This window comes from Sorghum bicolor, chromosome 2 (assembly GCF_000003195.3).
Source record: "Sorghum bicolor cultivar BTx623 chromosome 2, Sorghum_bicolor_NCBIv3, whole genome shotgun sequence".
NCBI lineage: Eukaryota > Viridiplantae > Streptophyta > Magnoliopsida > Poales > Poaceae > Sorghum > Sorghum bicolor.
The window spans coordinates 2,964,993-2,992,718 of NC_012871.2; the positions used below are offsets into that span (position 1 = coordinate 2,964,993).

General features: G+C 42.5%; 3 protein-coding genes across 3 annotated transcripts; 1 reads left to right on the top strand and 2 right to left on the bottom strand.

Moving 5' to 3' along the window:
- Positions 685-3,320, top strand: LOC110432325. The gene is made up of 3 exons (XM_021452486.1): positions 685-955; positions 2,746-2,831; positions 2,920-3,320. Exons 1-3 carry the CDS (start codon positions 833-835, stop codon positions 3,095-3,097), a joined length of 387 nt encoding a protein of 128 aa, XP_021308161.1. The 5' UTR covers positions 685-832; the 3' UTR covers positions 3,098-3,320.
- On the bottom strand, positions 15,514-17,199 carry LOC8079920 (F-box protein At5g07610). The gene is made up of 2 exons (XM_002461402.2): positions 16,907-17,199; positions 15,514-16,797 (listed from the first exon to the last, which is right to left on the bottom strand). The coding sequence occupies exons 1-2, from the start codon at positions 16,907-16,909 to the stop codon at positions 15,661-15,663; spliced, it is 1,140 nt and encodes a 379-aa protein (XP_002461447.1). The 5' UTR covers positions 16,910-17,199; the 3' UTR covers positions 15,514-15,660.
- On the bottom strand, positions 18,365-25,925 carry LOC8079921 (probable LRR receptor-like serine/threonine-protein kinase At4g20940). The gene is made up of 4 exons (XM_002461403.2): positions 25,601-25,925; positions 23,799-25,116; positions 19,271-20,815; positions 18,365-19,106 (listed from the first exon to the last, which is right to left on the bottom strand). The coding sequence occupies exons 2-4, from the start codon at positions 24,868-24,870 to the stop codon at positions 18,523-18,525; spliced, it is 3,201 nt and encodes a 1,066-aa protein (XP_002461448.1). The 5' UTR covers positions 24,871-25,116; positions 25,601-25,925; the 3' UTR covers positions 18,365-18,522.

Here is a 27,726-nt window from a genome sequence, read left to right on the forward strand (position 1 = left end):
ATGTCCTTTTTTAACTAAGTAGTGCCGGCCACCAACGTCAGCTCCATGTTCATCGAAAATTTTACAAAATGGTTACTGTAACACTTTCATTTGTATTTGATAATTATTGTCTAATTATAGACTAACTAGACTCAAAAGATTTGTCTCGCAAATTACAAACAAATGCAATTAGTTATTTGTTATCTATATTTAATTAATGCTTCATGCATGTGTCGCAAGATTCGATGTGACGGAAAATATTAAAAAAATTTACAGTTTTTTTAGAACTAAACAGTAAAAGTCTTCTTTTCCATTTTGCATCCCGGAAGAGACAGATGTTCTCTTTTATTTTTATTTTTATTTTTATTTTTTTTAGAAAATAAGAGCAGACTACATACTTCAAAAGGAGAAGACTACATACTTCAATATTGTGTTGAGTTAAATTCTCCAACCTTAATTAAGTTTATAGGAAAATACACCAATATTTACATGTAAACAAATAGTTTCTTTAGAAAATAAGAGCAGATAATATTTAAAGGAAGAGAAAATCTTTTTTTTTTTTTAAAAAAAAACATAGAGGAAGAGAAACTTTTTGTTTTTTTTACAACTCTTCTACGAGAAGACTCCGTGTATTCCAGCAAACATGTGTTTTCTCAAGGACTTTTGTGTGAAAATTGTGGTCCACTCGTATTCCTGGACGCGAGCGAAACCGAACCGGAGACAGACACGACGAGCTGCCCGATTCCTTCCCCACATCCATCGTCAAAAGGAGAAGAGAGAGAGAGAGAGGAGCAAACCCTAGCTCCAGCTTGCCTCCTACTCCGCCATCATCCAGATCCGGCCGGTGCGTGCGATGGCGCTGCGCGTTCTGGCCCGTAAGCTGAGGTTCCCTGCCACGTCCGTTCTCCAGCGGGCGTCGACCCCCGTGGTGTCGCCGCCGGCGAGCTCCCGACTTCTCACCTCCCACTCCTCTCAGGTGCGTGTTCTCCGTTTTCTGCTCTGGATTATATTGATCAGCGGAGCAATCTTCTTCTGAGATCATGAGCGCGCGGTTAATATTGCGAGCTGGACTGGATTCGCCTCCAGCTGCAGGACCGTACCTGATGTTTGTCCCAGTATGGCTTAGGATTTCACTCGCATGGTGCAAGGATTTTTGTTTCCTCTAGTTGATTGAATTGAATTCTAAAGCAGATCACTGTAGCCCGCTATTCTGATCGAATAAGTTTTTTCTTTTTTCATCGAAGTGTGAGAGCTGAATAAGCTAAGGAGGAAACGATCGATCATGTAGAAAGGGAAAAATTGGGATTAGTCTCTTTATGCATTAAACTGTTGACAGATGAATCAGGTGTCACCTTGCTTTGTCGTCGAAAATTTTAACCGGAACTTCTCATGTCGGTTTGTGTATGAGAGTAATATAATATGGAAGATGAACTATCTATTCTCTTCTTCTATCATTTACCTGGTACTACAGAACTGTCATGTTTTAGTAAATCGTTTAGAAGTACGTGATGTGTACAATCTTGGTTATTTTCATCTTGACCCTTTTCTGTAAGTAATCAATAAGACTTTTAGGAAACAGTGTCTCTTGTGCCATATTTCTTACTCAACTTTTAATCTAAAAGGACATGTCTTTTTAGTTAGGAATTATTTGGCCATACTTAGACTAAGCTGGAGTCCCTGCCTTATGCATTTGTAGTTCAGCTTCAGTAGCCATTCTATTTGTCTGTTTTCGATCACCATATGCCAAAATAGCTTAAGGGCATATAGATAAATGTGTTTTCTCAAACATAAGCCATAACCCTTCAAGCACCTTCTGGGCTGCTGCTGCCCACTGCTTGTTGCACACCTGTACCACCTCTCTTCTGAGCCTTTACCCCGATTGTGTCCATCGGATGATTGCTATGTTGAAATTACTCCAGATTAATATATTGACTGGGTTTCGAATCTCTGCTAGCAATATGAATCTAAGTAAATGGGGACACAAGCTGAACTTGATGTATGTGACGTGGGCATGAGTGAGAAGCTCACTGTAAGTTGGACCAAACTCTCAGTATATGTGTGTATTGTCTACTGCTAAGCTTGGCCAAGTTGCTCTCCTACCAAAAGGCACACTACATCTGCCTCCGGTCCATCCAACATCAGGAACTTATTTGGTCCTTGTGGGACTGCTGTTTCTTTTCCAAATAATGCGCATTATGGCAGAATTTTATCTATTATATGTAAGAGAGTATGTAGGAGATATACAAGGCCCAACTTGGCAAATTACAAAATTCTGAAACAATTGGGCAGTTCCTTCAATGTAGATATTAGGATGGGTGTGAGTAAAGCTATGTGCTCCCTAATCTAGAATATATCAGCAACCTTTTTTTTTTGTTTGTTGCACCATGTACTCAAGATGACTTTGAACTGTTTGGTTCTGCACATGGCTTTCCTAAACTGTTTGCCTAATTCTCTAATCTGCTAGTGGTGTCACCTAGTCTGTCAAATTTGCAATAGAGCGCCTGGTTGTCGTTTTTAAGGACTTACTTTTTAGTCTGTTCCCAGCTTTTCATGACTTTCTAAATTTAGTTTTCTGAGATACCCAAGGTTTATGCTACTTGGATGCTAGCACTAATCAACTTCTTTATTTTTTTTTTTTCTTGAAGCAATTATCATGCATGGTCGATCACTCTTGCAGTCTACCTTGAACTGAGTTTCCAATGTTAACATGTGCCTCAGTTTGGTTTAAGTTTCCTTCTGATCGTTTTAAATAATTGAAAATTGCAGAGTGGAGGAGCCAAGAGAGCAGTGAATGAGACCAGGAATGCTCGACCAAGGTGGAGGAATTACAAAAAACTGGAGAAGCGTTTTTTGTAAGTGAAACTTTAAATTGCTTCCATTTGATTTCACCAAATGGTATGATCCTAGTATGTAACCTTTCCTGTGTTATGTTTGTATAAGGCGCGATATGGAGAAGGACATGAAGAATTTCAAGGAGCTTTCATTAGCTATGGACAACTTGCCAAGGAATGTTGTACTCACTTCCTCTGTTGGTCTTGCGGTTTTGACAACCGGCTGGGCGTATGCCATTGGTGTTTTCGATTGGAACAGAATGGGGGACAATGAACCTTCGGCTTAACAAGGTGTTGCGTAGATGCACCTCATGAATAATCTATGAGACTTTTATGTTTATGTAAGAGGAATGGAATGGTGCGGACAAGGAGAAGACTGTATGCTTGTTAAGTAATTTATTAGTTGGATGTTTGACTGTTTGGTTTGTGGTATGAAGCGATCCATCACAATCTCACTACTTAGTTTTTTTGTGTTTGGTTTGTGGAATAGAATAAGTTGATCTGTTGCCACCTTGTTACTCCCAAGCTGAAATGTGGTTATTCTACTAAATTTTAGCAATTGACTCCTGATGCATCACTCCATCTAAAACGGGTTGACGTCCGAAACCAAACACTCCAAAAGAGCATCTCTAATAGTTTCCACTAAATCATTTGGTAAATCAATGAGTTTTTCAACTAAAAATAGGAGAATTGTTTCTCGATTGAACCTCATCTCATTTGTCGTAAATCGATCTGATTCTTAGATATGCTGCTGCCGTGGCACATTGGGTCACACCTCAAAAAATAACGTTAAAAAAAATCATTGGCACAATATAGTAAATAAAATTTGAAGCTATTGCATTTCATCTTAAAAAAAAGAACTGAACATGCTAGCGTCTAGTGAGAGACACATGGAACTTGAAAAGGCTAGGCCCAGGAAGGTAGACAAGGAGGCTACTCAACTCTTACACTAGCATCTGCAACAAGCCATAGCTGTTAGTGCTCGACATGCTCCCTAGCAACTCAATTCTGTGAAGTCCCTCCTGAGGAGGTTACTTCAGGCCTTGTTTAGTTTTTAAAAATTTTCAAGATTTCTCGTCACATCGAATCTTGTGACACATGCATGGTGCATTAAATATACATGAAAACAAAAAGTAATTGCACAGTTCATCTGTAAATCACGAGACGAATCTTTAAGCCCAGTTACTCCATAAATAGACAATGTTTGTCAAATAAAAACGAAAGTGCTACAGTGTCGAAATCTAAAAATTTTGCGAAAACTGAACAAGGCCTCAGCCAAGCTTCACTCCATCAACTGCAATGAGGAGGGTCTTTGGTCTTTTGCTCAGTGCCATTCTCCTTTTTTTTTGTTCTTTTGTTTGGCTGTCATCTCGAAACATTGTGGATTTTTATTTTGGTAAACTAGTTATAGCGGAAGTTATGCTTCCGCTCTTCTTTCAGTTCAACATTTGGTTATAACTTATATGTGGATCATAATCGTTTCTGGAATATTTTGTGTCAGAATGTTTGTGGTCTCAATGACCATGACAAGTGGAATCTTATACGCAACAAAATAGAAGAAAGCTCTTGTTCCTTGTTCAGGAAACAAAAAAGGAACACTTCGACACCACGTTCCTACGTAATTTTGAACCGAGACACTTTATTCTTTTGATTTTTGCCCTTCAAAGGGAGCATCAGGAGGCATCCTCGTAGCTTGGAATTCAAATGTTTTTTCTGCAGTCTCGATTGAAAAATAGGACTTCGCTCTTAAAATGATCGTTACTTCAATTCATAACCAAGCTTCCTGGACCCTAATCACTGTTTATGGTCTGACAAGAGACCCAACACATACTAACTCTTTTCTTGGTTGTATAGTCTAGAGATAGACTCAGAGGACCACTTCTTGATTTTGGGCGATTTCAATTTCTATAGAACAGCGTCAAACAGAAATTGTCCTAATCAGTTGGGTCTCATTGAGTTGCCTCTTAAAGAGAGAGAACGTGAGTTGGCCCTTAAAAAGTTTCGTACCCAAAACATCACTTCTAAAGTTAATGGACCTAAGTGACACATATATGGTGTATTTAGTTCTTTTCAAAATTTTGGCAAAGTTTCACTAGCATAGTGGCAACTGAGGTCTATAAGATATAAGATACATACAAATTGCAATAGGAAATAGGGATGAAGAACTTGCAACTAATTAAGGTGGCATGGGTAATGATCTATCTTTCTGCCCTTTTTAGAAAAAAAATATATCAACCTAGACAATGAGAATTCCTGTGTCAGACATAGGGTGCTGATTGGGTGCCTCCTCGCATATACGCTATTAACAATTGGGGATTTACCCTAAAATGAGAAACACCTATTAATTCAGAAAATTGCTTGTGTCCTCATACTTGTGTATCAAATACTCCGGAAATGTCCACTGCTTGTTTCTGTAGCTATCTTGATTCTGAAAAAAACAAAACTAACCATCACAGTCTCACAATGGACGTGTTCCTATCTATCCATTATGAGAATGCAATGGAAAATGTGAAAAAATTAAGCCTTTTTTATCTTCTTATATGAAGAACTTCTTTTTAATCCTGAAGCACAGTTGAACAATGGCTAGGTCCCTTGCCACCTCTGCCTTCTTCATTGGCCCAGGGGCTTCAGTGGCAGCATCTGCCAAAACCTCATAGCAGTTGTTGGTGAGAAATTCCTATTTATCCCCTAATAACTTCCTTATCTTCAAATGTTATTCAAACTACTTTTAGTCTGTTGGATATTACAGAACAAATACCTTAATTGGGCTGCACATTCTCTTTTGTAGGTGCAGAATTTTGGGATCTCAAATGAAGAAACTTGGCCAGCAGGCTTATTCTTTACTTTGGTAATATTTATGGCTATTACAACAATTAATTTGGTATTCCCAATTTGATCGCTTTTCTAAACATATTTGATTTGCCGATAAGTGGCATCTTACGCTCTATAGCATCCACCGAAAAAAATCCTCCTTTTTCTACTTTCCACGATCAGTCCCACCCAGGTCAGGGCCTGTTTGGATTGGAGTTTTTCCATAGGAATTTTAAAGGAATCAGAATCTTTCATTTTGCTTACGTCACCCTCTGTTTGAAATGGAGGAATCAGTCATCCCTTTTCTCTGGAAAGGCTTCCTTTCCTATGCAAAGTAGAGGAAATAAAACATCCACCTCGATCTGTTGAAAAATTTCCTGCGCGTGAAGGATGGATTGACGACCATGCTAATAGCAATTGAGCCTCATTAGTACCTCGTTTGCTTGCATCTCCTTCCACAATCGTTTCCTAGAGATTCCTATGTTTTTCCAATCCTCTGTTTTGTCCCTTCATTCAATACCTGTGTTTTCTAATTCCTACGTTTTTTTCCGTTCCTACGTTTTATATTCCTCTGTTCCAAACAGGCCCTGAAGTACAATTCAAAACAATTTTGAATCCACCCCACCTGCTGCCACGATCGCCGCGTCCCTTCCTCTAGGAGTGCATCAGCGATCTACGCCACGATCTACGACTGCAGCACCGGGCGACGTGACGAGTGCAGAGATCGAATCCTAGCCCACCCCAATGCCGAGGAGGCACAGCGTGATCATCGGCATAGGCGGCACGACGAAAGAGTTCCGGTGTTCTTGGCAGGCAGAGGCAGATCGACGTCATGGTTGTCCTCGTGCCGGCTAGATCAGGGCATTGGGCCTATCGGATTGACGTCGTAGCCTCCCCTCGACGCGCTGCTGCAGCGACCAAGGCGACATTCGCCCTTGGCTCCGGCAAGCCGTCAGCTCGGCTTCGGCCGTGGCCACCACGACGACTCGGGGCTTCTAGGTGTTTCACATCAACGGCACCGATCGGGCTTCGAAGGACGACGGCTCTGGCTCCATCGCGTTGTACCAACACCTGTAGAACACGTCATCGATAGGGCATGACGGTGTGGATAGGGCACGCCAGTCCATCGCGCTCCATCGTGCAGAACACCTAGAGCTCATGTTAATGCTAATGCTCACCGCTATTCTCCCTATACATCTCTATGGCTCTCTATATAGCTCACTGTTGTTCTCCCTATACATCTCTATGAACTCAGAAGAGATCGAAAAGCTTAGAATACAGAATAGAGCAATATTTAAAAGATGTTTTTTCAGAACAACGACCCTGAAGATATCTAATATTTGGTTAAGTCGTTAGGGAGGATGTAAATATGTCTGGAGATATAAAAATAGTGTAAACGACAAACTCTGCAGAAATAAATTAGTTCTTTTAAAAGCATTTTCTAAAAAAAAACCTGTAGCGTTAGCACGGGTATTATACTAGTGAGAAGTAGTACATATCTAGTTGCTGTGATTAGGCCAGTCTCAATGCATGTTTCATGAGAGTATCATGCACATTAAATAGGGTGCCACATAAGCAAAATTGTTGACTTGGGCAGAGTTATTAAATGAAGGAGTTTCATAAGATGAGAGCGGAGTTTCATCCCCATAAAACTCATGTGGCTCGGTTACCTAGTTTATAGTCTTGGTAACTGTGCGATAAAACTATACGTCGAGACTGACCTTATGAAAAAAACACGAAAGACGTATGTTGACTTTTTGATACTTATATGCAATAATTAGCTCGCTAATTTTCAATGTGTATGCATGAGAAGGTCACAGGCAAAACAAACGTGGTCACATCCTACCAGATCGTAGTGCATTAATCACGATATCATCGGCGTTAGTGTTTACTAAGGCTTGAGGCACCAAACGTGATGGCGGGGCTGGTCAATGCCGGGGCGTCTTAGCGTTCGGTCGTCCGGACGGAAACCACCGTCCGGCACCTTTCCCACGCTAACTTCCCGCCTCCTCATTCCAGCACATCATATTCAGCTGACTTCACATCGTGCGCCAAGATTTTTTGCGAGCAGAGTCTGCCCGCCGTTTGCCCGTTTCCTCAACTTCAGGTCGTACTAGTGCATGCAAGTATATGATAAAAAATATGACAATGTTATGGTTTACTATGAATTTAAAAAATCTATAGTTTACAAAATAAACATCCAAATTAAATTTTGATTGCGCCATTGTGTTTCTTATAATAATTTTTTTAAAACAAAATCCCACATAAATATATTTGGATAAAATTTTATTAAATAACATTTATCTTATAAAGATAGAATATTTTTCTTTCATTGAGTAGGGACAATGTTCTAGATTCATGGAATAATGTTCCGCCTTCATAAGAAAAATATGCTTAGTTTAGAACAACAATATGGTAATTTTAGATTCATGAAATTGATATTATAATATACATAAAATAAATAGTTACATAATATAAATAAGAATAATAAAATCTAGAGCAAAGAATAAGAAAAAAAATAGAAACACCTAATAGAGAGAATTTAAAAGAACATCACATAGTCTGCCTGCACATGCATAAAGCACACAGTTTGACATGCAGCACGTGCAAAAATTCTTGGCACGTGCTGTGTGCTACGAATTTTTACATACAGCACGTGCCAGGAATTTTTGCGAGCAGAGTCTGCCTGCTGTTTCCTCAGCTTCAGGTCGTACTAGTGCATGCAGGTTTGATAAAATAATACGATAATATTATGGTTTGCTACGAATTTAAAAAAAATCTATAGTTTACAAAATAAATATCCAAATTAAATTTTGATTGCACCATTGTATTTTTTATAATAAATTCTTCAAAACAAGATCCGACATAAATATATTTAGATAAAATTTTATTAAAGAACATTTATCTTATAAAGATAGAACATTTTTCTTTCATTGAGTAGAGACAATGTTCTAGATTCAGAGAAAAATGTTCCGCCTTCATAAGAAAAATGTGCTCAGTTTGGAACAACAATATTGTAATTTTAGATTCATTAACTTAAATAAGAATAGAAAAAATGGAACTAAAAAGAAAGAAAAAAATGAAATAAGAATGAAAACATAGAAAACTCAAAGAAAAAGAAAAAGTAGAATAAACAGAGGCAAGAAAAAACAATAAAAAATCAAAAGAAAAAGAAAAAGAAAAAATAAATAGGAAAATAAAAAGAAAAAGAAAAGGAAATATAATAAAAACAAAAACATAGAAAAAAAAATAAAAAATAAATAGAATCAAGGAAAAAACAAATACGGAAAGAATGAAAAGAAAAAAGGAGCATTAGAGCATCTCCAAGAGCCTTTCTAAATCTCACTCTCTAAATCATTATTTGGAGAGTCATTTGTATAAAAATCGCTTTCTATAATTTTTTTTATTTTCCAACAATTTTGCTAAATCTCATGCACACTCTAGAGGGTCATTCTCGTCTTCTATATTTGGCTAGCGAAAAACCCGGAATAGACAATGGATATATTTGGATGACCATTTAGAGAAGCCGTTGGAGGGCTAGTTTTACAAAGGTACCTGTTCCCTCGCGATGGGTTGACACGCTTCCCGCCGCCCTTCCCGCCCACCGTTTGGCGTGTGTCTCCGATCCGGCCGTTCCGACCGGATGATTTCCGGTCAATGCTGCTTGAGGCAAAAACACTCCAACAGACGATTACAAGCATTATGATGAATGAAACAATACTATCAGGCAAAAGAAAGGAACAGTAGGCCCATAATATAATATGCAAGATGATCTAGAATTGACTTGGAAAATGGTTTTATTTATCAAATGTTATAGAGCTTACCAAAGGCTACTTGATTTGGCGTCGACAGAAATTGTGCAATCATCATAAGATAAGGACGGAAAACAAGAAAGAGACAAAAAAGATGACAATAGCTCTAAGCTAAAGTTAAAGTTTGCGTTGATGGGTACCGCAAAGAGACATGTTGAGAGAAGATAATTACAATTAAACAAAATAAATAAACTATTTGTAAAAAAATAATTTTAAGGAAAACAAAATACTGTAATAATAAACTAGCGACCAGCGCGTTGTCTCTGTGGACCAACTTGCTAGTTTATATTACTAGTAATTATGCACGTGCGACACGCACGTGTTTTTTAAAAACATCATTATACAATTAATTATTATGCTAGAAAGACTAAATCATTAGCTTTAAAGAGATTTAGACTCCATGAATATTCATTCCTTATTTCTTAACCATGCATATATCAGTAAAGGCGACAATTAGATCAATTGTGTCCATGGGCTTAATTAAGATAAAAATATTTTTTTTATATATATAAGCAAATTAAGAACCTATCTAACCAATTTGCGACATAAGGAAGATCTAATAAGAATAGAAAAGAAAATACCCAACCTAGTGCCGAATAAAAGCTGACAGTGAGACCCTGGTGGAATATAAATTTCAATGAAAAGTATTAAAATAACAAGAGAAGGACTCACGTACAACTCTGAACTTTGGTTGGACTCGTTGATTGCAATGTGCTCTCTAGGGACGTTGCACCGTCCTCATACAAGCTTTTTGGTGGCAATGATTGTTTAGCTATGTGTGTTTGACGACAACAGTTGGTATCTACAGCAAGCGATTCGCCCGTCTAGAGGCTGGGCAGCGGTCGGTCAAACTTGTTGAAGCAAAAGCAAGCGTGTGAGAGGAATTGAGGAATTGAAGGTAGTGGGCACGGAGCGCCTCTGCGCGCTCACCGCAACTTGGCTGGACCGGAGAATCTCCAGACGGCGCGTGCGTGCAGAACAAGAGCAAGCGCAAGGGACAAGGCTGTATCGGAGGGACGTGTGCTTCACCAGCTCTTCCCCATCGCCATGGTCACCGGTCTCTACCTCGAGTCCAGTGAATATCACGAACCTTGTGACGCACAACGAGCTGCATGGGCCGGTACGGTGCTGATGATCTTGAAGAGCCTTACATACAAAAAGCAATGCTTCTTAGCTTCTTGCTTGTAGGATCTCTGGACCGGGTACAAGCCACTTTGGGACAGCCTCTCGGGGGTCTGCGAGGGGCTCGGCGACATAGATCGACGCGCGTCCAGCCTCTCAAACCGCGGCTGCCATGGGATCGGCGAAGGGAGCATAGTCTCGTCGTGCCCCCAGCCAGCCGCCGAGTCCTAAAAACTCTGACCCAACTGCGCATATATTGTCTCGTCAGCCCCCGTGCTGGCACACTATGCCGCCTCCAGTGGACACGACGACGACCGGCTCCACGAGCTTCCGATCTGTTCTTCTTTGTCGATCCACATGAGGACGTTTCGTGTTATCAGCCTTTATTTACTTTACTTCCATATAATGTATTCTACTTTACTTCCTTATATATATATATATATATATATATATATATATATATATATATATATATATATTCTACCTTAACTCTACCATATGCGGTGTAGATGACACGGTCAAGTGCTAATTGAGACCGAGAAGGAGTTGTGTGCTATGTGTAATAAGATCTCAAATGACGAAAGGCTCACATAAGGTCTTGTTTAGTTCCCAAAAATTTTTAAGATTCCCTATCACATCGAATCTTACGACATATGCATGCTGCACTAAATATATATGAAAACAAAATCTAATTGCACAGTTCATCTGTAAATCGCGAGACGAATCTTTTAAACCTAGTTACACCATAATTAGACAATGTTTGTCAAATAAAAACGAAAGTGTTACAGTGTCGTTTTCCAAAAGTTTTTGTCAACTGAACAAGGGCTAAAACGGTGTCAAGATCAAACGGTCCTTTTTGGAGTCTAGAAGAAATTGTTGTTGTTGTTGTTGTTGTTGTTGTTGTTGTTGTTGTTGTTGTTGTTGTTGTTGTTGTTGTTGTTGTTGTTGTTGTTGTTGTTGTTGTTGTTGTTGTTATTGTTATTATTATTATTATTATTATTATTATTATTATTATTATTATTATTATTATTATTATTATTATTATTATTATTATTATTATTATTATTATTATTATTATGAAGTGCACACATGCACGAGGAGGTTCTATCTTGAAAGATCAAATTTTTTTTTCTTCACGTGTTGACGTGGGAATAGAGGGAGTCGTGGAGTCCTGACACAAGAATAGAGGATCATAGAGTCCATTTAGGATTGTATGTGCGTGATGTGAGATTGAGTTGTAGATGTTTATATTTTATACGTATAAGATGTAAGATCACGTATGATGAAAGGCTCATATAACACGAAATTCAGATCGAACGGTTATTAGAGAGAGAGCCTCTCTCAAAAAACTCGCTCTTTTATAGTGTGATGATGATGATGATGATGATGATGATGATGATGATGATAATGATTATTAGTTTTTTTTAGAGAAGTTTACATTATTTTCTGTACCTAAATATAGGAGAACCCCAATAGTATATTTTCGTGCGATTTCATGAAACCTCGTCATCAAAGAGTCCCACAACTCGCTAACTTCACGTAGTTGCAGCCCACCCCAATCGTCTCCTCACCTATCTATTGCTTGGCCACCTCTCAGGTGTCTCTCCGTTAGTCCGTTTCGTATCCGGCCTCCAGATGGCAATGGGGACCTGATCCCCGATTTTTCGTAGGGAATTCCCCTATTAGGGGACGGGGATGGGGAGATTTTAAGCCCCACGAGGAAGAAAACGGGGGAAATCAATTCCCGTCGGACCTGGCGGGGACGGGGATGGTTCACCATCCCCCGTACCCGATCCCCGCATCCCCGCCCTGTTAAGGAGTATAGTCCGTATGTGAACTGTAACAAGTTGGAATTTAGCCTAAAATTGGCCCAAGCCCATCAAGCATATGGAGTATATAAGCAAAGTCTAACCCTAGTTCCCAGTATCCCCACTCAGCCATCCCTCCCACAGTCGCCGCATTCAGCAATTCACGCATCCACGCCAGGCGCGGACACATCGTCCCCAGTTACCGATAGCTGCTGGGCACAATTTGCGCGAGGGCTCTGCCTAGTGCCATGGTGCTGCAGCGCCTCCTGCGGTACTGCTGATACGTGATGCTCGGCTTGCGCAGGCTCAGCTCGTCCATCCCGCATCAGGCATCACCCCTAATCTGCAGTCGCCATCACCATGCATGCAATGAAGAGCAGAGGAGGACATGCGCCACCGGTCGGCATGACTGCGTGCATTCGGTCGGTCTCTGCCCAGGGACGCTGCCCAATCAATCTCTGCTTTCTCTCCTCAGTCTGGATACTCGAGTTTTCTCTGCTCGCTCAATGTGCTGAAGTCAAATCATCATTCATTTGTCATTTATGAGATCTAGGGAGTTATAAGGTGAGATCTGTAAAAGGGACTTGTAATTCGTAAAGTATTTTATAATCTCGTTTGGTTGTAAGATGAGTTTTTTCTAGTATTTTTCAGTTTTGGATTGTTGATTTAGTTGATTTTTTTATCTCATCGTGAGGACGGGGACGGGGATCCCCGTCGGGTATGTATTCTCCGCGGGGACGGGGAGGGGAGAAAATGTCCCCCGCGAGTCTTCAAGGGGACGGGGATGGGGGAAATATGGACCTCACGGGGATGGGGACAGAGAGTTAGAACCCGACGGGTCAGCATAGGCACAAAATACCGAGAACCAAACCAAAAATACCGAAACCGAATTTCAGAAACCGAATTTACCAAGGTAAATTCGGTACTGTACCTCGGGAAACTGAATTTACCGAAATGTGCTGAGTTTAAGTGTAGTTATATTATTAATAACACTATTTTAGTCTATTATATTCTATACATGTGGTACTTTACTCATATAATTTGGTAGACTTATATATGTATGTATTTGACACTAATATTCTTTAAGAATTATTTCCAAATTATGTCAAAATTAGCTTTTGAACTTGCTATTATATGTTTATGTGATCAGTTCGTTATTTTTCGGTAAATACCGAAACCGAACTGAAAGTACCAAAACTGAATTTGTACCGATTTTTGGAAGAAACCGATAGGTACCTATTTTTCGAAGAACCGAATTTTTATGAAAACCGAAGTACCGAACTGAACCGAAGTATCGAATGCCCAGGGTGACCGACGGGAATTCCCTGTTGCCATCTTTAATCCGGCCTGTGGCCTCCCTTCGTATTCTCCACTTCCTCCACCCATCCTTCGTATTCTCCACTTCCTCCACCCATGACCATGATAGCTGACACGCCTTGTTTAGTTCCAAAAAATTTTGCAAAACAGGTACTGTAGCATTTTCGTTTGTTTGTGACAAATATTGTCCAATCATGGACTAATTAGGCTCAAAAGATTCATCTCATCAATTCCGACCAAACTATGCAATTAGTTTTTATTTTCGTCTATATTTAATACTTCATGTATGCGTCTAAAGATTCGATGTGACGAGGAATCTGAAAAATTTTACAAATTTTTTTTGGCAACTAAACAAGGCCACGCTATAAAACTGAACCATCTCTCGAGCTACTAGCATATATATACTTAGTACGAAAATATTCTCTGTTTTCCCCTCCTTCCAGTCTCAGCGAGATTGCATACGTACAGGATGTATGTTAGTAGCGTCACTACCACTCATGGTGACCGAGAGATCGATCGAACAATACGGCAATAAGCGGCACCAAATTAACAGCCCAACGCCGCCCTAAGCTCCAAGGTGAATGCATGCATGGTGGCCTTGACAGGCTCTAGCTTGCAAGTCGATCGAGGGAGATCTGGAAATCCAAGGCTATCTCATCTCATACATGTACTCCTGCTTTCGATCACAAGCTTGAGTTGAGCATCGATCAGCCATCCTAGTTAGCAGGAATCGATGAGGCCAGGCTGCGCGCGTGTGTCTTCAGTTCATTCACAGTTCGCCCTCGATCGATCTGAGATATATATGCCGGAGCAGAGAGAGGACGGAGGAGTCTGGGCTGGCGGAGAGCACACCAAGTCCATCTCTCAACCGCATGTCGTCACTGACGGGGCACGGGCGTCGATCGGCGTCCTCAACGAGCCCGTCAGTTTTCTTTACCATTAGATTGCTGGTGGCTGGTGCCCGACCGCGTCAGTCGAATTCGCCGATTCATCAGTTGGAGGAGAAGTCGATGCAAGCACCTAGCTAGGGCTTGATCACAATGGAGGAAGCTAGCTTGATCCATCCGGAGGAAGGTTGCATTGGCGACATCGACGAAACGATAGGCAAAAGGGGTGTCCCGAATGGAGAGACGGTGCTAGACGATTGGCCAACCCAATCTATACGCGACCACCTGAGAAGCTCCAAAGGCACTTTTATATTCCTTTCTCTTATTTTTTTCGGTTATTTATTTACACATCTATATTTTCTTTATTATAAAGAAATATTTAATATTTGCTCAATAGGTGCTTTATCAGGCTTGGATCATTGTTTTCTATTAATTTTAGCTTCATTAATTCACAAAGAAGGCAAGGATTTTTTTAGAAAGTTAAGTGTATAACTTGTTTGTATAACTTAAATATATATAACTTGATGAGTGCTTAATTAGATGTAAAGTTGGATGTATAAGTTATATTCCATAACTTAGTTGTACACATTAATCTTTGAACAGGGCAGTCCTCACATGTACTAAGAAAAAAAGAGGGCTCATGGGACAGAAGCTACTTCTAAAGAATGGTGCAGCCTGAGCTCATGTTGGATACATCAGGAAGAGATGAAGTGAACTTGTCTTCATTTAAAGTCTATCAAGAAGTACAGAATATGTGTTGATCTCACATTACATTATTAGCAGACAAGTGACGATTCATATTAGATATATGTAGTTTGTAGACTAAATATACCCCAGATGGTTGCTCAAATACTACAGGAAGACATTTTGAAACTAAAATACTACAGGAAGACATGGATCTACTTATGTTTAGAGCCATTGAGATAAAGAGAAGACAATAAGTTAAAACGAATTGTACTTTAATCATTAAAAATTTAATATAACAGTTCTTGGAGCAATTAGCAAGCCAAGTTCGCTACAGAATGAACCAACATTGCTCCAAAAGCAAAAGCAGGGTAGTCACGCGATACATGGCAATAATAACTATTGAGTGTCATATGTGCAAAGCCTGTAACTCTGAAAACAACGGCACATACGGCAAGTATGCCTCCCGAGTGTCCTGTCCAAGAGTGCAGATGACTTGGACCTGCCGACGATCCATATCATAGGACATTAGTGTTTTCTCCCACCCAACAGTGTAGAAGATCATGTTGCAGTCCGGGTGAATTGCAACCCACTCAAAGTCCCGTGCAAGATTATGACTTCCTCGTCCAAGTACATCAAAAGCCTCAGCTGTATGCTTCAGCGTCCACCGTTGGTTGTCATAGTCCTCAAGAACATAAACTACAAATCGAACCACCTGATCTTCATTATCTGCCTCAAAATTAGCATAATACAGATGGCCCTGAGACTGCTGAATGAAACCATAATCCCTGTTGTCAGGGACAGGTATGCTCTGGCATGCTTTCCCCTGAGTGTCCACCACAGCTATAGCAGGATCATCGGTGAGATAGTGTACACGTCCATTGTTCAGAAAGACATGCAAGCCAGTATGACAAGCATGAGAGCTAATGCCATTGTCCTCCATACGAACCCACTGTCCTGTCTCAGATGAATACACCTCCACTCCAGCTACCAATAAGTTGAAGTCTTCATCATGGTCTCGAAAGAACTCAAACACATAAAAGTGGGGTGACACTGTGGGATCAAAACCAAGACAGTAATATCGGGGCCTGTTTCCTAGGTTGGAATCCGGCAATTCCACCCATTTTTTCGTGGCGGGATTACACACAAATAAGTGGCAACCATCGATGGCAGGCCTAGGCCAGTAGTTGCAAAGGACAAGTCCATTGCAGCAGTCCAAAAGATAGACTCGGTTTGCTGGCAGGAAATCGAACCAGGGGAAGACCAATGGGCAGTCTCTGCCCAAAACACTGGTGAAATGTGGAACTGATCCCATCATATTCTCGGCATCGTGCATGGTAAAGATGCCGGACAGGGACTGGGGGAGCTTCCTGTTGTGGACAGAGATGAGGTCTCGCCAGGTCGTGGACACACACTTGAAGCGACAGACCGATCTGGCTGGGAGGCGACAGAGGATCTCGACGACAAGATCATCTGTGAGGCTGGCCGCCGAGGACCTCCGTCTCTTGGACCTCTTCCCCTTTGTCATCGTCCTGAGCAAGAGCTTCTGAGGAAAATGAAAATGGAGAGGTTGTCGACCAGAAACTCAACATGTATAAAAGCAATGGACGAAGGAAGAGGTCTGCAACAATGGATGATGATGTTGATTTGCGTACCATGCGTGGTAGCGAGGACCTCCTGAAGAACAAGAGCTGCTGGCACGGTGGTCGTGAGCCTGTGACCGGCAGGAGGATGGAAGAACTCGGTTCAGTCTATGCTCTCCAAGAAGATGTCTGGCCTCTATATAGTTGGGAATTTAGGGGGTTTTCTGTTATTATTAGCTCTCTATGGGATAATCAACTTGAACCATCACTTCTTGCTGGTATTGAGGATTCAGAGCATTGGGGTGCATCTTTATGTGATGCTTGTGCCTTCTTATACATAACTTTAGCACCAATCTTTCCTCAAAAAAAAAACTTTAGCACCAATCCGATGAGATGCCTTTATCTCCATGCTGAAAAGATAAATGGGTTCACAGGTCAACTCTTCGTTTAAAACAAGTTCATTACTTAATTTGAACAATTGGGCAGACAACTAAACTAATCGAAATGGGGGCAATAATGCAGATCATAACCACCAATCTGTTGAGATGCCTCGGTGATATGATAGAAAACAAAAGGATTTTATGGGTCAACACTTTTAAACAAGTAGAGTAGAATATTGTTGCTTCAGATCTAATGAAATCTTACCTACTATAATCCCAGTTAGTGTACATCATTCTGCATACTTTGATTGAAATTGCTAGAACTATATTCTCAGACATTAGCAGTGGTAGACCCAGTGAATCATGAGTTCATGACGTCTAGGGCCATTATCAAAGCGCCTAAACAATCCAAACCCAGCCCACGTAACGCCATTGTCTAAGCGCCTGTACAATGCAAACCCAGCCCATGTACTGATAACTCACAAAATCGAAGGATAAAATGCATAATTTACTAGTAGATATGCTTAATTATACAATAAACTTGGTAAAAACATAATTCGATACAAATAAATACCTAATACGGTTTGGTTCATCAGGTGATCTAATTATGTTTTTTACAATAAACTTGGTAAAATGCTTAATTATACAATAAACTTGGTAAAAACATAATATCTAATAATTATGATTTAGTGGTAAAATGACCATTTAACTCTGCGTTTTATTTTTTCATTACCCTTGATTTAAATCTGTTAAGTGTCAAAAACAGAAATTTCATTGTGGAGCCAAATAGGTAAGTTCAAAAAAAGAGAGCTATGGAAGAAAGATGCATTTTTTCCATGGCCATACAGCTAAAAAGCTCTTCTAATAATTCAAAGGTGATCTAAACATGCCTTTTATAACAGCGAGATAGATTCCCTCTTCAATAGGATGTTTCCCTTTTTTCTGACGTAAATAAATTGTTACTATGTCATTATTTGGATACATAAGCATGTGCGATCATCAGTTACCGAAGGAAGTCATGAATCCATGTCAAAGTGGTGCTTTGGGCAGTTCATTTAGCAGCAGTCACGTAATCACATCAGATGAGTACACTGGTACCAAAACCAACTTGCAAACAAGGATATTGCACAAACACTGAAACAGCAAACACTTTGGCAACCAATGAGGCACTTCATTTCAAATTGCTGGCATCAAGGTGAGGCCATAATAACACTTGGATTCGCTACGAAGTTCTATGAGTCCAAGACACAGCACGCACACATTTTAACACGCAGTGTTAATCTAAAGCTACGCAATGAGGCTAGCTAACTAGATTGATGAAAGATCCTCATACACAGATTTGATCCCCGGCCTCTCAGAGACCGGCCGGATGCACCTCAGTGCAATGCCCAGGGCCTCCTTCATGCCCTTCACAGCCTGTGGGTTCTCTGAATCCGAGGCCATAGCGACATCGAAGCAGTCAGATCCCCGTCCTTCTGCCACCCGCAGCCTGACCCAGTCAGTGAGGTCGACGCCACCTTCAGACCCCGAGACGACGTCCCCAGCGCACCTGCCTGTCAGGAGCTCCAGAAGCACAACGCCAAAGGCGTACACGTCGGACTTGAACGAGGGAGACGGTTTCTTGGAGGCTGCCAGCTCTGGGGCACGGTAGCCAAGCACACCCAGGTCCAGGATTTGCTCCACGACTCCAGCCTGTGTCATCAGGCGGTGCAGGCAGTAGTCGGCGACGCGGGCGTTGAGGTCAAGGCCGTCCAGCAGGATGTTGGTGGCCTTGAGGTTTCCGTGGGGCATTGCACGGTCAAAATGGAGGTAGTTCAGGCCACGTGCGACATCAACTGCAATCTTCAGTCGCTGTGCCCAGGTCAGTGGAGGACCTCTCCTTCCTGGTCGATCTGTGCAATCAGAGAACCATCTCAGCAGAGTAGATGACTGAAATTTTAGTTATCGGTCCAAGAGGAAACTGCTAGTATGACATGCACATGAATTATGCACAACACTACAGAGAGTAAGATTAAGGCATCTGCAGAAAAAGGTAATCAGTAGATGATGGCATTACCGTATAAGAAGCTCGCGAGACTTCCTGGCGCAACATAATCTGACAAGATCAACTTCTCATGTGGGGTTGGACCCCAGTAGTACCCACGCAAACCAACCACATTTGGATGACGGATGTTTGCAAATTTCTTGGCCTCCTTTGCAAACTCTTTCTTCGGCCTTGCAACACCTTCCCTCAGCCATTTCACAGTCAGGAACACACCATTCTCCAGGGTTGCCCTGTATGAAGTCCCATGACTGCTCCTGCCTAGAACTTCAGCTGGTGCCCTTGAAAGTTCCTCTGGCGTTAGTGTGATTGTTTCATCCAGGAAATGCAACTCCCCTGCTAGCCTATCAGGCGATCTCACATCCAACCGTGCCAATCCTTCCTGGCCATATGCCTCTCCAGAATCTGGCGACCAAGAGAAGCGGCTGCCCTTAGATGGTGAAAAGCCCCCAGCAGCTGACTTCTCTTCTTGGCTAAGTGCTTCAGATGTAGAGCCTTTTCGAGGAGTAACAAGTTCATCTGCTGAGACCAAACCACCTTTGTTGTCTTTTCCTTTCATACCAGCACTGTCTTTAGTAGCCCTGTGGAGGCTCTTGTCTGAAACCTTTTCAGAGCTAGGAAACTGCCGTGAGATTCGCTTGTAGTGGCATACAATAGCAATAAGTATAAGGATGACAAGAACAACAATGCTAGCTGCTACAATTGCTACTTTAGCACCTGTACTGAGTGATTTTCCACCTCCTGACCCAGATGGGGAATTGCCAGATCCAGACGAGCTAGCAGGATACTCCAATTTTGAGTTCCCAGGATGGAAAGAAGATTCTGGAAACTTCCTCAAATTCTCTGGCACAACACCAGAAAGGTCATTATAGGATGCATTGAAGGATAGGAGGTTATCTGGAAGATCCTCAGGCAATGGCCCAGTGAACTGATTCGTTGATATATCAATATCAGTAAGAGCCCCAAGCCTACTCACAGCAGCAGGTAATGGACCAGAGAAATTGTTTGTTGAAACGTCAAGAACTCGAAGGCCAGATAAGGAGGCAATATCATCAGGGAGGCTTCCATTGAAGTGATTCCCAGAAATATCAAGCACTTGAAGGCTCAAATTTTTGGATGACGAACCAGGAAAGGATAGGCCACCAGAAAGCATGTTATCTTGAATGTAGAGTTCTTGCAGCATGGACGAAGTTAGCAAATCAGCAGGCATAGAACCACGTAACTGATTGGAGCTCAGGTCAAGCACAGTAAGTTTGGGGTACTGAACAATAGCCTCAGGGATGGTATCAGATAGAGCATTACGGGAAAGATTTAGGTAGTTTAGGCGGAGGAACTGTTGGCTCACATCAGGAATTGTACCAGTTAGGTTGTTCTGACTAAGGTCAACATATTCCAAATCACTGGCCCATTTGGCAACAACTGACAAATTTCCTCTGAACTTGTTGTTTGAAAGATCTAACACAGTGCAGCTCCCAGCAAGCAATGGAAGATCCCCAAAAAGAGCATTTGAGGACAGGTTAAGGACTTGTAAAGTAGTTGATGTGATCATATTGATATGCCCTGTGCAGTAAAGTAAATACATTTAGTACAAAAGAAAAGAAAAATGAGTGGTTCTCATACTATCATCATAAGGAATGCCATCATAGCAAAGGAAATATGCAAACACTGTAAATGAATTAGCACACTTAACATTCATGTCCTGTGCAGTCTTACAGTATTTGCTAATGTACTGAATTCTAGGGGCAAGTCCATTGCTTTTACACAAAGAAAGCCTGATTTGCATGACCTCAGGTATCATTAGCATAGCATGAAATGCACTGGTTGAATTCAATCATAGTTTATACAGCTGGAGCTGCTAGTCCTGTTACTTTATTATATCGGAAAGGAGTCCACAACATTTAAAGCCAACCACATGGCAAGATGTCCTAGTTCTTTACTCTGTAGGCCAGGCAGGGTACTGATTTTGAGAAGCATAGAGTAGTGTAAGGTACTGTAGCTAGAATGGTGGAGAAACACTGCACTGCAAGGTCATAAATGATAAAACAATTACATGTCACATATTTCAATATTACTTCCATGCCTTTGTAATATAACAGAAATTTATGGTGCAGTTTAACTGGACGTGACGTCCGTAATTAGTATATTGTGCCCGCTACATTATCTGCTTCTATTATTGAGAAATCTTGCCATCAGGGTACATGCCCGCAAATCAAGTACTCGTTTCCATTTAACAGAACTTTTTTATTTACGTTGCCTGTTGTTTTATCTCCTTTCCTTTATAAATGCTAACTCAAGCCACTGCATTAACCAGTCTGCCTCTATGCATATATAACTACCATATCAAGTTTGTTATCAGCGAGTTTTGGAACGAGAACCAACCCATTAGTTGCACTGGACAAAATTAATAAGTTTTAGGTAATGGCACAGTAGGGAACATTATGAGCACACATTTGCACAAAGAATCTTTTATGCTGATGAAGGCTCTATATAGAACTTACCTAAGGGGCAAAACAGAATAAGCTAACTGGTGCGGACTCAAGCACATTGCACATAGCATTCAGTTCATATTATTGCGTAATCAGCAGTTCAAATCATCATTTGTATACAACGATACACAGTGCTAGATGAGAATTTATGTTTGATATTTTTTTTCACAGGTTGTATGGACTAACACTACTTTAAAGTCAACCAATAGACAAGATGGCTAGTTCTTTACTTAGTAGGTCATGTCAGGGCACTAATTTTGAGAAGCTTGGAGTGTAGTGAGGTACTATAATTAGAATGGTAGATACATTGCACTACAATTCTACAGAACTAGTAGTAGAAGAGATTAAATAAAAGAAATACACAACAGATGCACATGTTACTTCCATTTATTATGTACTAAAACCAGAAATTCATGGTGCAGTTTAGTTTAGCTGAACATGAGATTTGTATGGTGTGCCCATTGTTATTTCTGATTTCATCAGCAAGAAATCTTTCCATCAGGACATATATCCCAACCATAGGCGGATACAGAGGGTATTCCTGGTATTCCCAGGAATACCCAACTTTCTTATGCACTAAGTATATATAGATATATTTATACATATGTATATTTGATATATTAGCATTTCTATATTAAGGAGCTAATAAAGTTTCTTATTTTTTATATATCCTTATATTTTTTTTTCCACACAGGTTCTATATTACTTCGATTGTCAAAATTATTCTATTTTATTATTTCTGCAAATTAGAACCTAATTATTATTTCTAGAACACATACATATTGACTCATGCTGCCAAATATCGGTCAAATCATATCTTACTTCTAAACTTTTTTCCAATATAAATCAGAATATACACATAGCAACATGTACAATAAAATATTCTTTCGTGTGAGTGAACAAGAAATGAGTGAGAGGCAATTCTATAATCCCCATTTTTAAATCTCTAACTCTAGTCGGCATGACGTGGTGGCGGCATTATTGTTGGTTGCCAGTGTTCGGCGCTCCTAGCGGCGTAGGGCGTGCAGCGCGCTGCATCTACCCTGCGCCTCCATGGTGACCGGCGAGAGCGCACGTCGGTCATGAGGTTAGAGACAACAATTGAGCGCGTGGCCCACCAGACACCCGTAAGGGAATACCCAAGGTTTAAATTCTGGCTCCGCCACTGATCCCAACCCCAGTACTTAACAGTTAACACAAATGCTGTCATAAATCGTTTTCACTTAACAGAGCTTTTTCTATATCCTTTTGTTCAATACATCTCAATCATGCTAGTGCATATAACCAACCGAGTGTGTGGATGTCTAGCTACAACATCAACAACACTATCACTAAATTTGTAAACAACCGATCATTAGTTGCATTGGACAAAACAAATGAAGTTTTAGTCAATTCCATAGTAGGAAACAAGATGAGCAAGGATCAGCAGCATGAAAATGCAACAGTTCAATTCAATCATAGCCTAGTCCTGTTACTTGCTCATATTAGAAAGGAGTGGCACGATATTTAAAGCCAACCACATGTCAAGATGTCCTAGTTCTTTACTGTGTAGGCCAGGACAAGGTACTAATATTGAGAAGCATAGAGTAGTGTAAGGTACTATAACTACAATGGAGATACACTGCACTGCAACTCTACGTAAGAGGGTAGATAAGACAAGTCACAATATTAGTATGTGACTTCCACTCATTTGTACCAAAAACAGAAATCTTTTGTGCATTTTAACTGAAAATGACATTTAAAATTTAACTAGAGGTAAAAGTAGAATAAGTACTCATGCAAACTCTAACATATATCATGCAGTTCTTTTGTTTTTGTAATTAGCAGGTCAACTAGTCATTTAGATTGCATAAACAAGACAAGATAAAGGATCAGAAACATAAAGTACTATGTCAGAATTAATGGTTGATGTTTTTCATAAGTTGTGTTAACCAATGCTACTTTTGTGCTTGATATTCTGAATAAAAAAAGACATCGGTCTAGGTAATCTTCATGATGTATGGCATTCACAGAGGAAAAAGAGGGCTGAAAGAAGGATTGTTAAGTAGAATTAGTACCTGTCAGGTTATTAGCACTTAAGTCCAGCTCGCTTAGGACCAGAGAATCACCCTTGAGAAGCCCACTAGGCACAAACCCAGTGAACGCATTGTTTGCGAGTCGCAAAACTTCAAGATCATAAACATAATTGAACCCCGGGAGGTCACCAGATAACTGATTGTTGCTCAGATCAAGCACCTTCAGTCTCCCAAAAGTAGAGAGCTCAACACCATCTATCAACGATCCAGTGAGCTTGTTGTTGCTCAGGTTCAGATACAGAACTGTCTCCGAAATATCCGCTAGAAACTTGAGCTCTTTGGGCGTAGTACTGGTGAGCAGGTTCCCGCTGAAGTCAACATGAGCAACAGCGGACTCAATCAAGAACTTCCAATCAACTCCACCCTCCAACTGGTTCCAGCTCAGATCCAAAGACTGCAGGTTCACGAGGAGTCCAAGCCCAGAAGGAATACCCTTGGTGAAGGCATTATATGACACATTCAGCGCAACCAAGCTCTTCAGCCCTTTCAAAGCCACAGGCAACGGGCCAGACAAAGAATTGCGGCTCACATCCAGCGACTGCAGCGACATAAGCCCATCCATGGACTCAGGCAGTGGCCCTGAGAAGTTGTTCCCAGCAAGCGACAAGTTCTGCAGGCTCCGGAGATTGCCGATACCTTCCGGTACCGGCCCCGAGAACTGGTTGTTGGAGACATCCAGGAACTTGAGGCTCTTCAGGCTGCCCACATTGCTCGGGAGGCTGCCGGAGAGGTTGTTGTTCGCCACGGAGAGCTTGACGAGCAATGTGAGGTTGGCGAACACAGAGAGGTCGGCGACGCCCGAGATGCCGTGGCCGTCGAGCACGACCCCCGCCACGCTGGCGCCGTTGCACACGACGCCGTTCCAGGACGCCGGGCACCCGTTGAAGTCGATGGACTCCTCGTTCCACGAGTCGGTGATGTAGCCGGCCGGGTCGTGCGTGATGCCCTTCTTGAAGGCCAGTAGCGCCAGGATGTCCTGCGAAGGCAGCTGGGCTTGCGCGGGGGAGACAACGAGCAGGAGGAGAAACGCCAAGGAACCCCACAGAAGCCCCATCACTCACTGTCTTCCTCAACGGATTGGTTGGGAGGCTGGGAGCTTGCTGTTATGATTCAAGAGCGCGGCAGCTGACGCATTTCTTGGAGGAGATTGGAGATTGGAGTTGGAGCGAGCGTGCGTAGCTATCAGAGAGCTGGTGTAGTACTGCTAGCTCAGCCACAACACTTGTCCCTTTCAGCTGATCTTTGCAGGAGGCAGTATGGACATAAACCCCCAGATTTCTCCGTTTCAACTCCTTTAAACCTGAAAATTTGGAGAGAGAAAAAATGTCAACTCAAGCACAGATTCCAGCTTGAACAAACCCCCTGAACTGAAAAACGGAATTTATGAGAGCTCCAAAAAGAGTTACTAGAGCAGTAAAAATCTAGCATATTCCTCAAACAGAAAATATGAAAATGCAGCATAAGCAGCCAGAAAAAAATGCTTCTTTTTTTCTGACAAACACAAAAATCATCTTTGAGCACACACACACAAAAAAAAAAATCCTCCAAGGCTTTATGAATCCCTCAACAAGCACGGCGGTAAAAGTGGGCATCTTTGGCCGCTAAACCAGCCACCAACCGCGGGGCTCGAAAGGACGCACCCTTTTATTAGTAGTAGCACTCGCACGGTGAATGCGTCCAAACATGAAACACGGATGAACGCCTCCGGCCGGTCTCCAGATGCAATGCGGAAGCGAATGCAAAAGCAAGCAAGAAGAGCAGGGGAGCGGTACGGGCATCCTTACCTTGCAATGGAGCCGGGCAGGCACGAAGAGGAGCAGGCAACGCCTACGAGCAGCACCGACCGAGCAGCGTGCTGGAGATGGAGGGAATGGGTGGAAGAAGGGAGGAAGAATAATGGGGTGGGGTGGTTGCAGGGGAGCAGGGGAATGCAATGGGGCCCCGGCACCGGCACCGGCACCGGCAGGAGCAGCCCTGGGGAAGACGGCAGCCGCGGAACCCTAACCCTAGTTCCGTGGGTTACTTGGATGGGTTCCCGGCAGCTGGTGCGGCGGAGGAGAAGAGGGGAGGCGGGCAATGGAGTGGAGAGTGGAGAGTGGAGGCGGGCAGCAGCCGTGGGGCGGGGGATGGGTGGGAGTGTCTTTTTTTGCGATGTGGTCCTCTGGAGAAGCTGTAATTTTTGGCACTGAGGATGTGTGCAACAAAACTAGAGAGTGTGGTGTGGTGTGGTGTGTAGCTACAGTATACTGTACGTATACAGTAGTTTTGGAGTTGTGGTCAAAGGCCGAAGGTGAAGCGTGCTTGTGCTTGAGATCTGCCACATGGAGTACTAGTAGTTGACAAACATCAGTGCAGTACGGGCGGGCGGGTTACAGTATACATGGAAAGAGGACGGACCGACGGAGGTGTACCGTGTACGTGTACAGTCTCCGGAGGAGCACTGGGATACGTACTACGTGGCTCGGTACGAAACGGAGAGGGGTGAATGATTTCCCGCGATTTTTGGGGACTGGGGTGGGGTGGCAGCGGCACCCGCCAAAAAGCCCTGGGATCCCAAAAGCGCCGGCTCAACTTGCCCCGTCCAATCCGGAGGCGGGGCCCGCGCCGCAGCGAGGGAGCTGGCGGTCTCCGCGGGTAGGGTAGCTGGGGGTTGTTTAATCCGTGGGGGGCCCGCGTCGTGGCCTCGTGCGCCGCGACGGCCCGCCCGCCAGCCAGCGCGGGAGCGGGACGAGGGTGCTGCGGCGTTTCTCCGCTGCCCGCGTGCCCCGCCCCCGACGCTAATGGTGAGGATGAGGACGTTGTCAGCGCGCTGTCATGTGGTTAGCGAAAGGCAGAGCGGAGCGGCAGGGGCGGGTGGGGGACAAGTGGTGGGCGGCGTGGTTGATGGCGAGGGAGCCGTTGGCTAGGACAACGGTGGAGGAAGGCAAGGGTGGGCCGGTGGGGTAGGCACGACACAAGAAAGAAGATGCGGCCGGGAGGGGGGGGGGGGCAAGGAAGAAGGTGTTGGGCGTGGTCGTGCGTTCTCAAAAAAATCCGACCGGTCACGGCATATCTGTGTCCAAACTAGTATGCCTTCACTTCATGCCTGTTTTAAACTTTACTACACTACAAACAAAGTACAAAGGGATACGATCATGGCAACAAAATCCACGAGAGAGTGACCTCGCAAAAATGAGGCCATGCCCATGCATGTATGCATGCATCCCAGAAAAAGAATGGCTACGCATATATGAATCCCTTCTGTTACGGCGGCCCGGCCCTGACTGCTATACTCGTTCCCTAGTCCCTCCCTGCAGTTGCCGCTGCCAAACAATAGCTGCCTGTACGTCCTTCTATCATTAACACTTTAAACAGTAAAGACTTGTAGCCACCACTCGTCAACCAGCAAGCAAGATCAGGACAGGCTAAAGATTCCAATGACAAATCTCATTAACCGTGACCTTGCCAGCATGGCATGGTCAAATGGGCCGGGTAACAGGTTTAGAGAGAGAGAGAGAGAGTGTGTCTGCATAACTCAGCCATGTGCAAGAGGACAGTGCAGGCCGGTAGAAATGGGCAACGACTTGACCTCATTGGATCCGGGTAATACTGTTCCCAACTGCACCCGTATGTGTCCACCTGAAGAACTGGCTCTGGCTGCAACTGCGTCAGCAATTCTGCATCAACAGCAAGTACATGCTGTACTCGTACCACCACTCCGTATCGGACGACCACACCAGCAATGCGAGGAGATAACAGAAAGAAAAGAAAAGAAAATTGCAAAAAAGGCCACTGCAAAACAAAACTATGTATACCTCCATATATTTTCAGTCCAGGGCGGGTGCATTTTATTCAAAGTTATACTGCACACTCTTTGTGCTTCTTTAAAGCCTTTTTGTAATAAAAAGGTGTTATTAGATTATGATACATA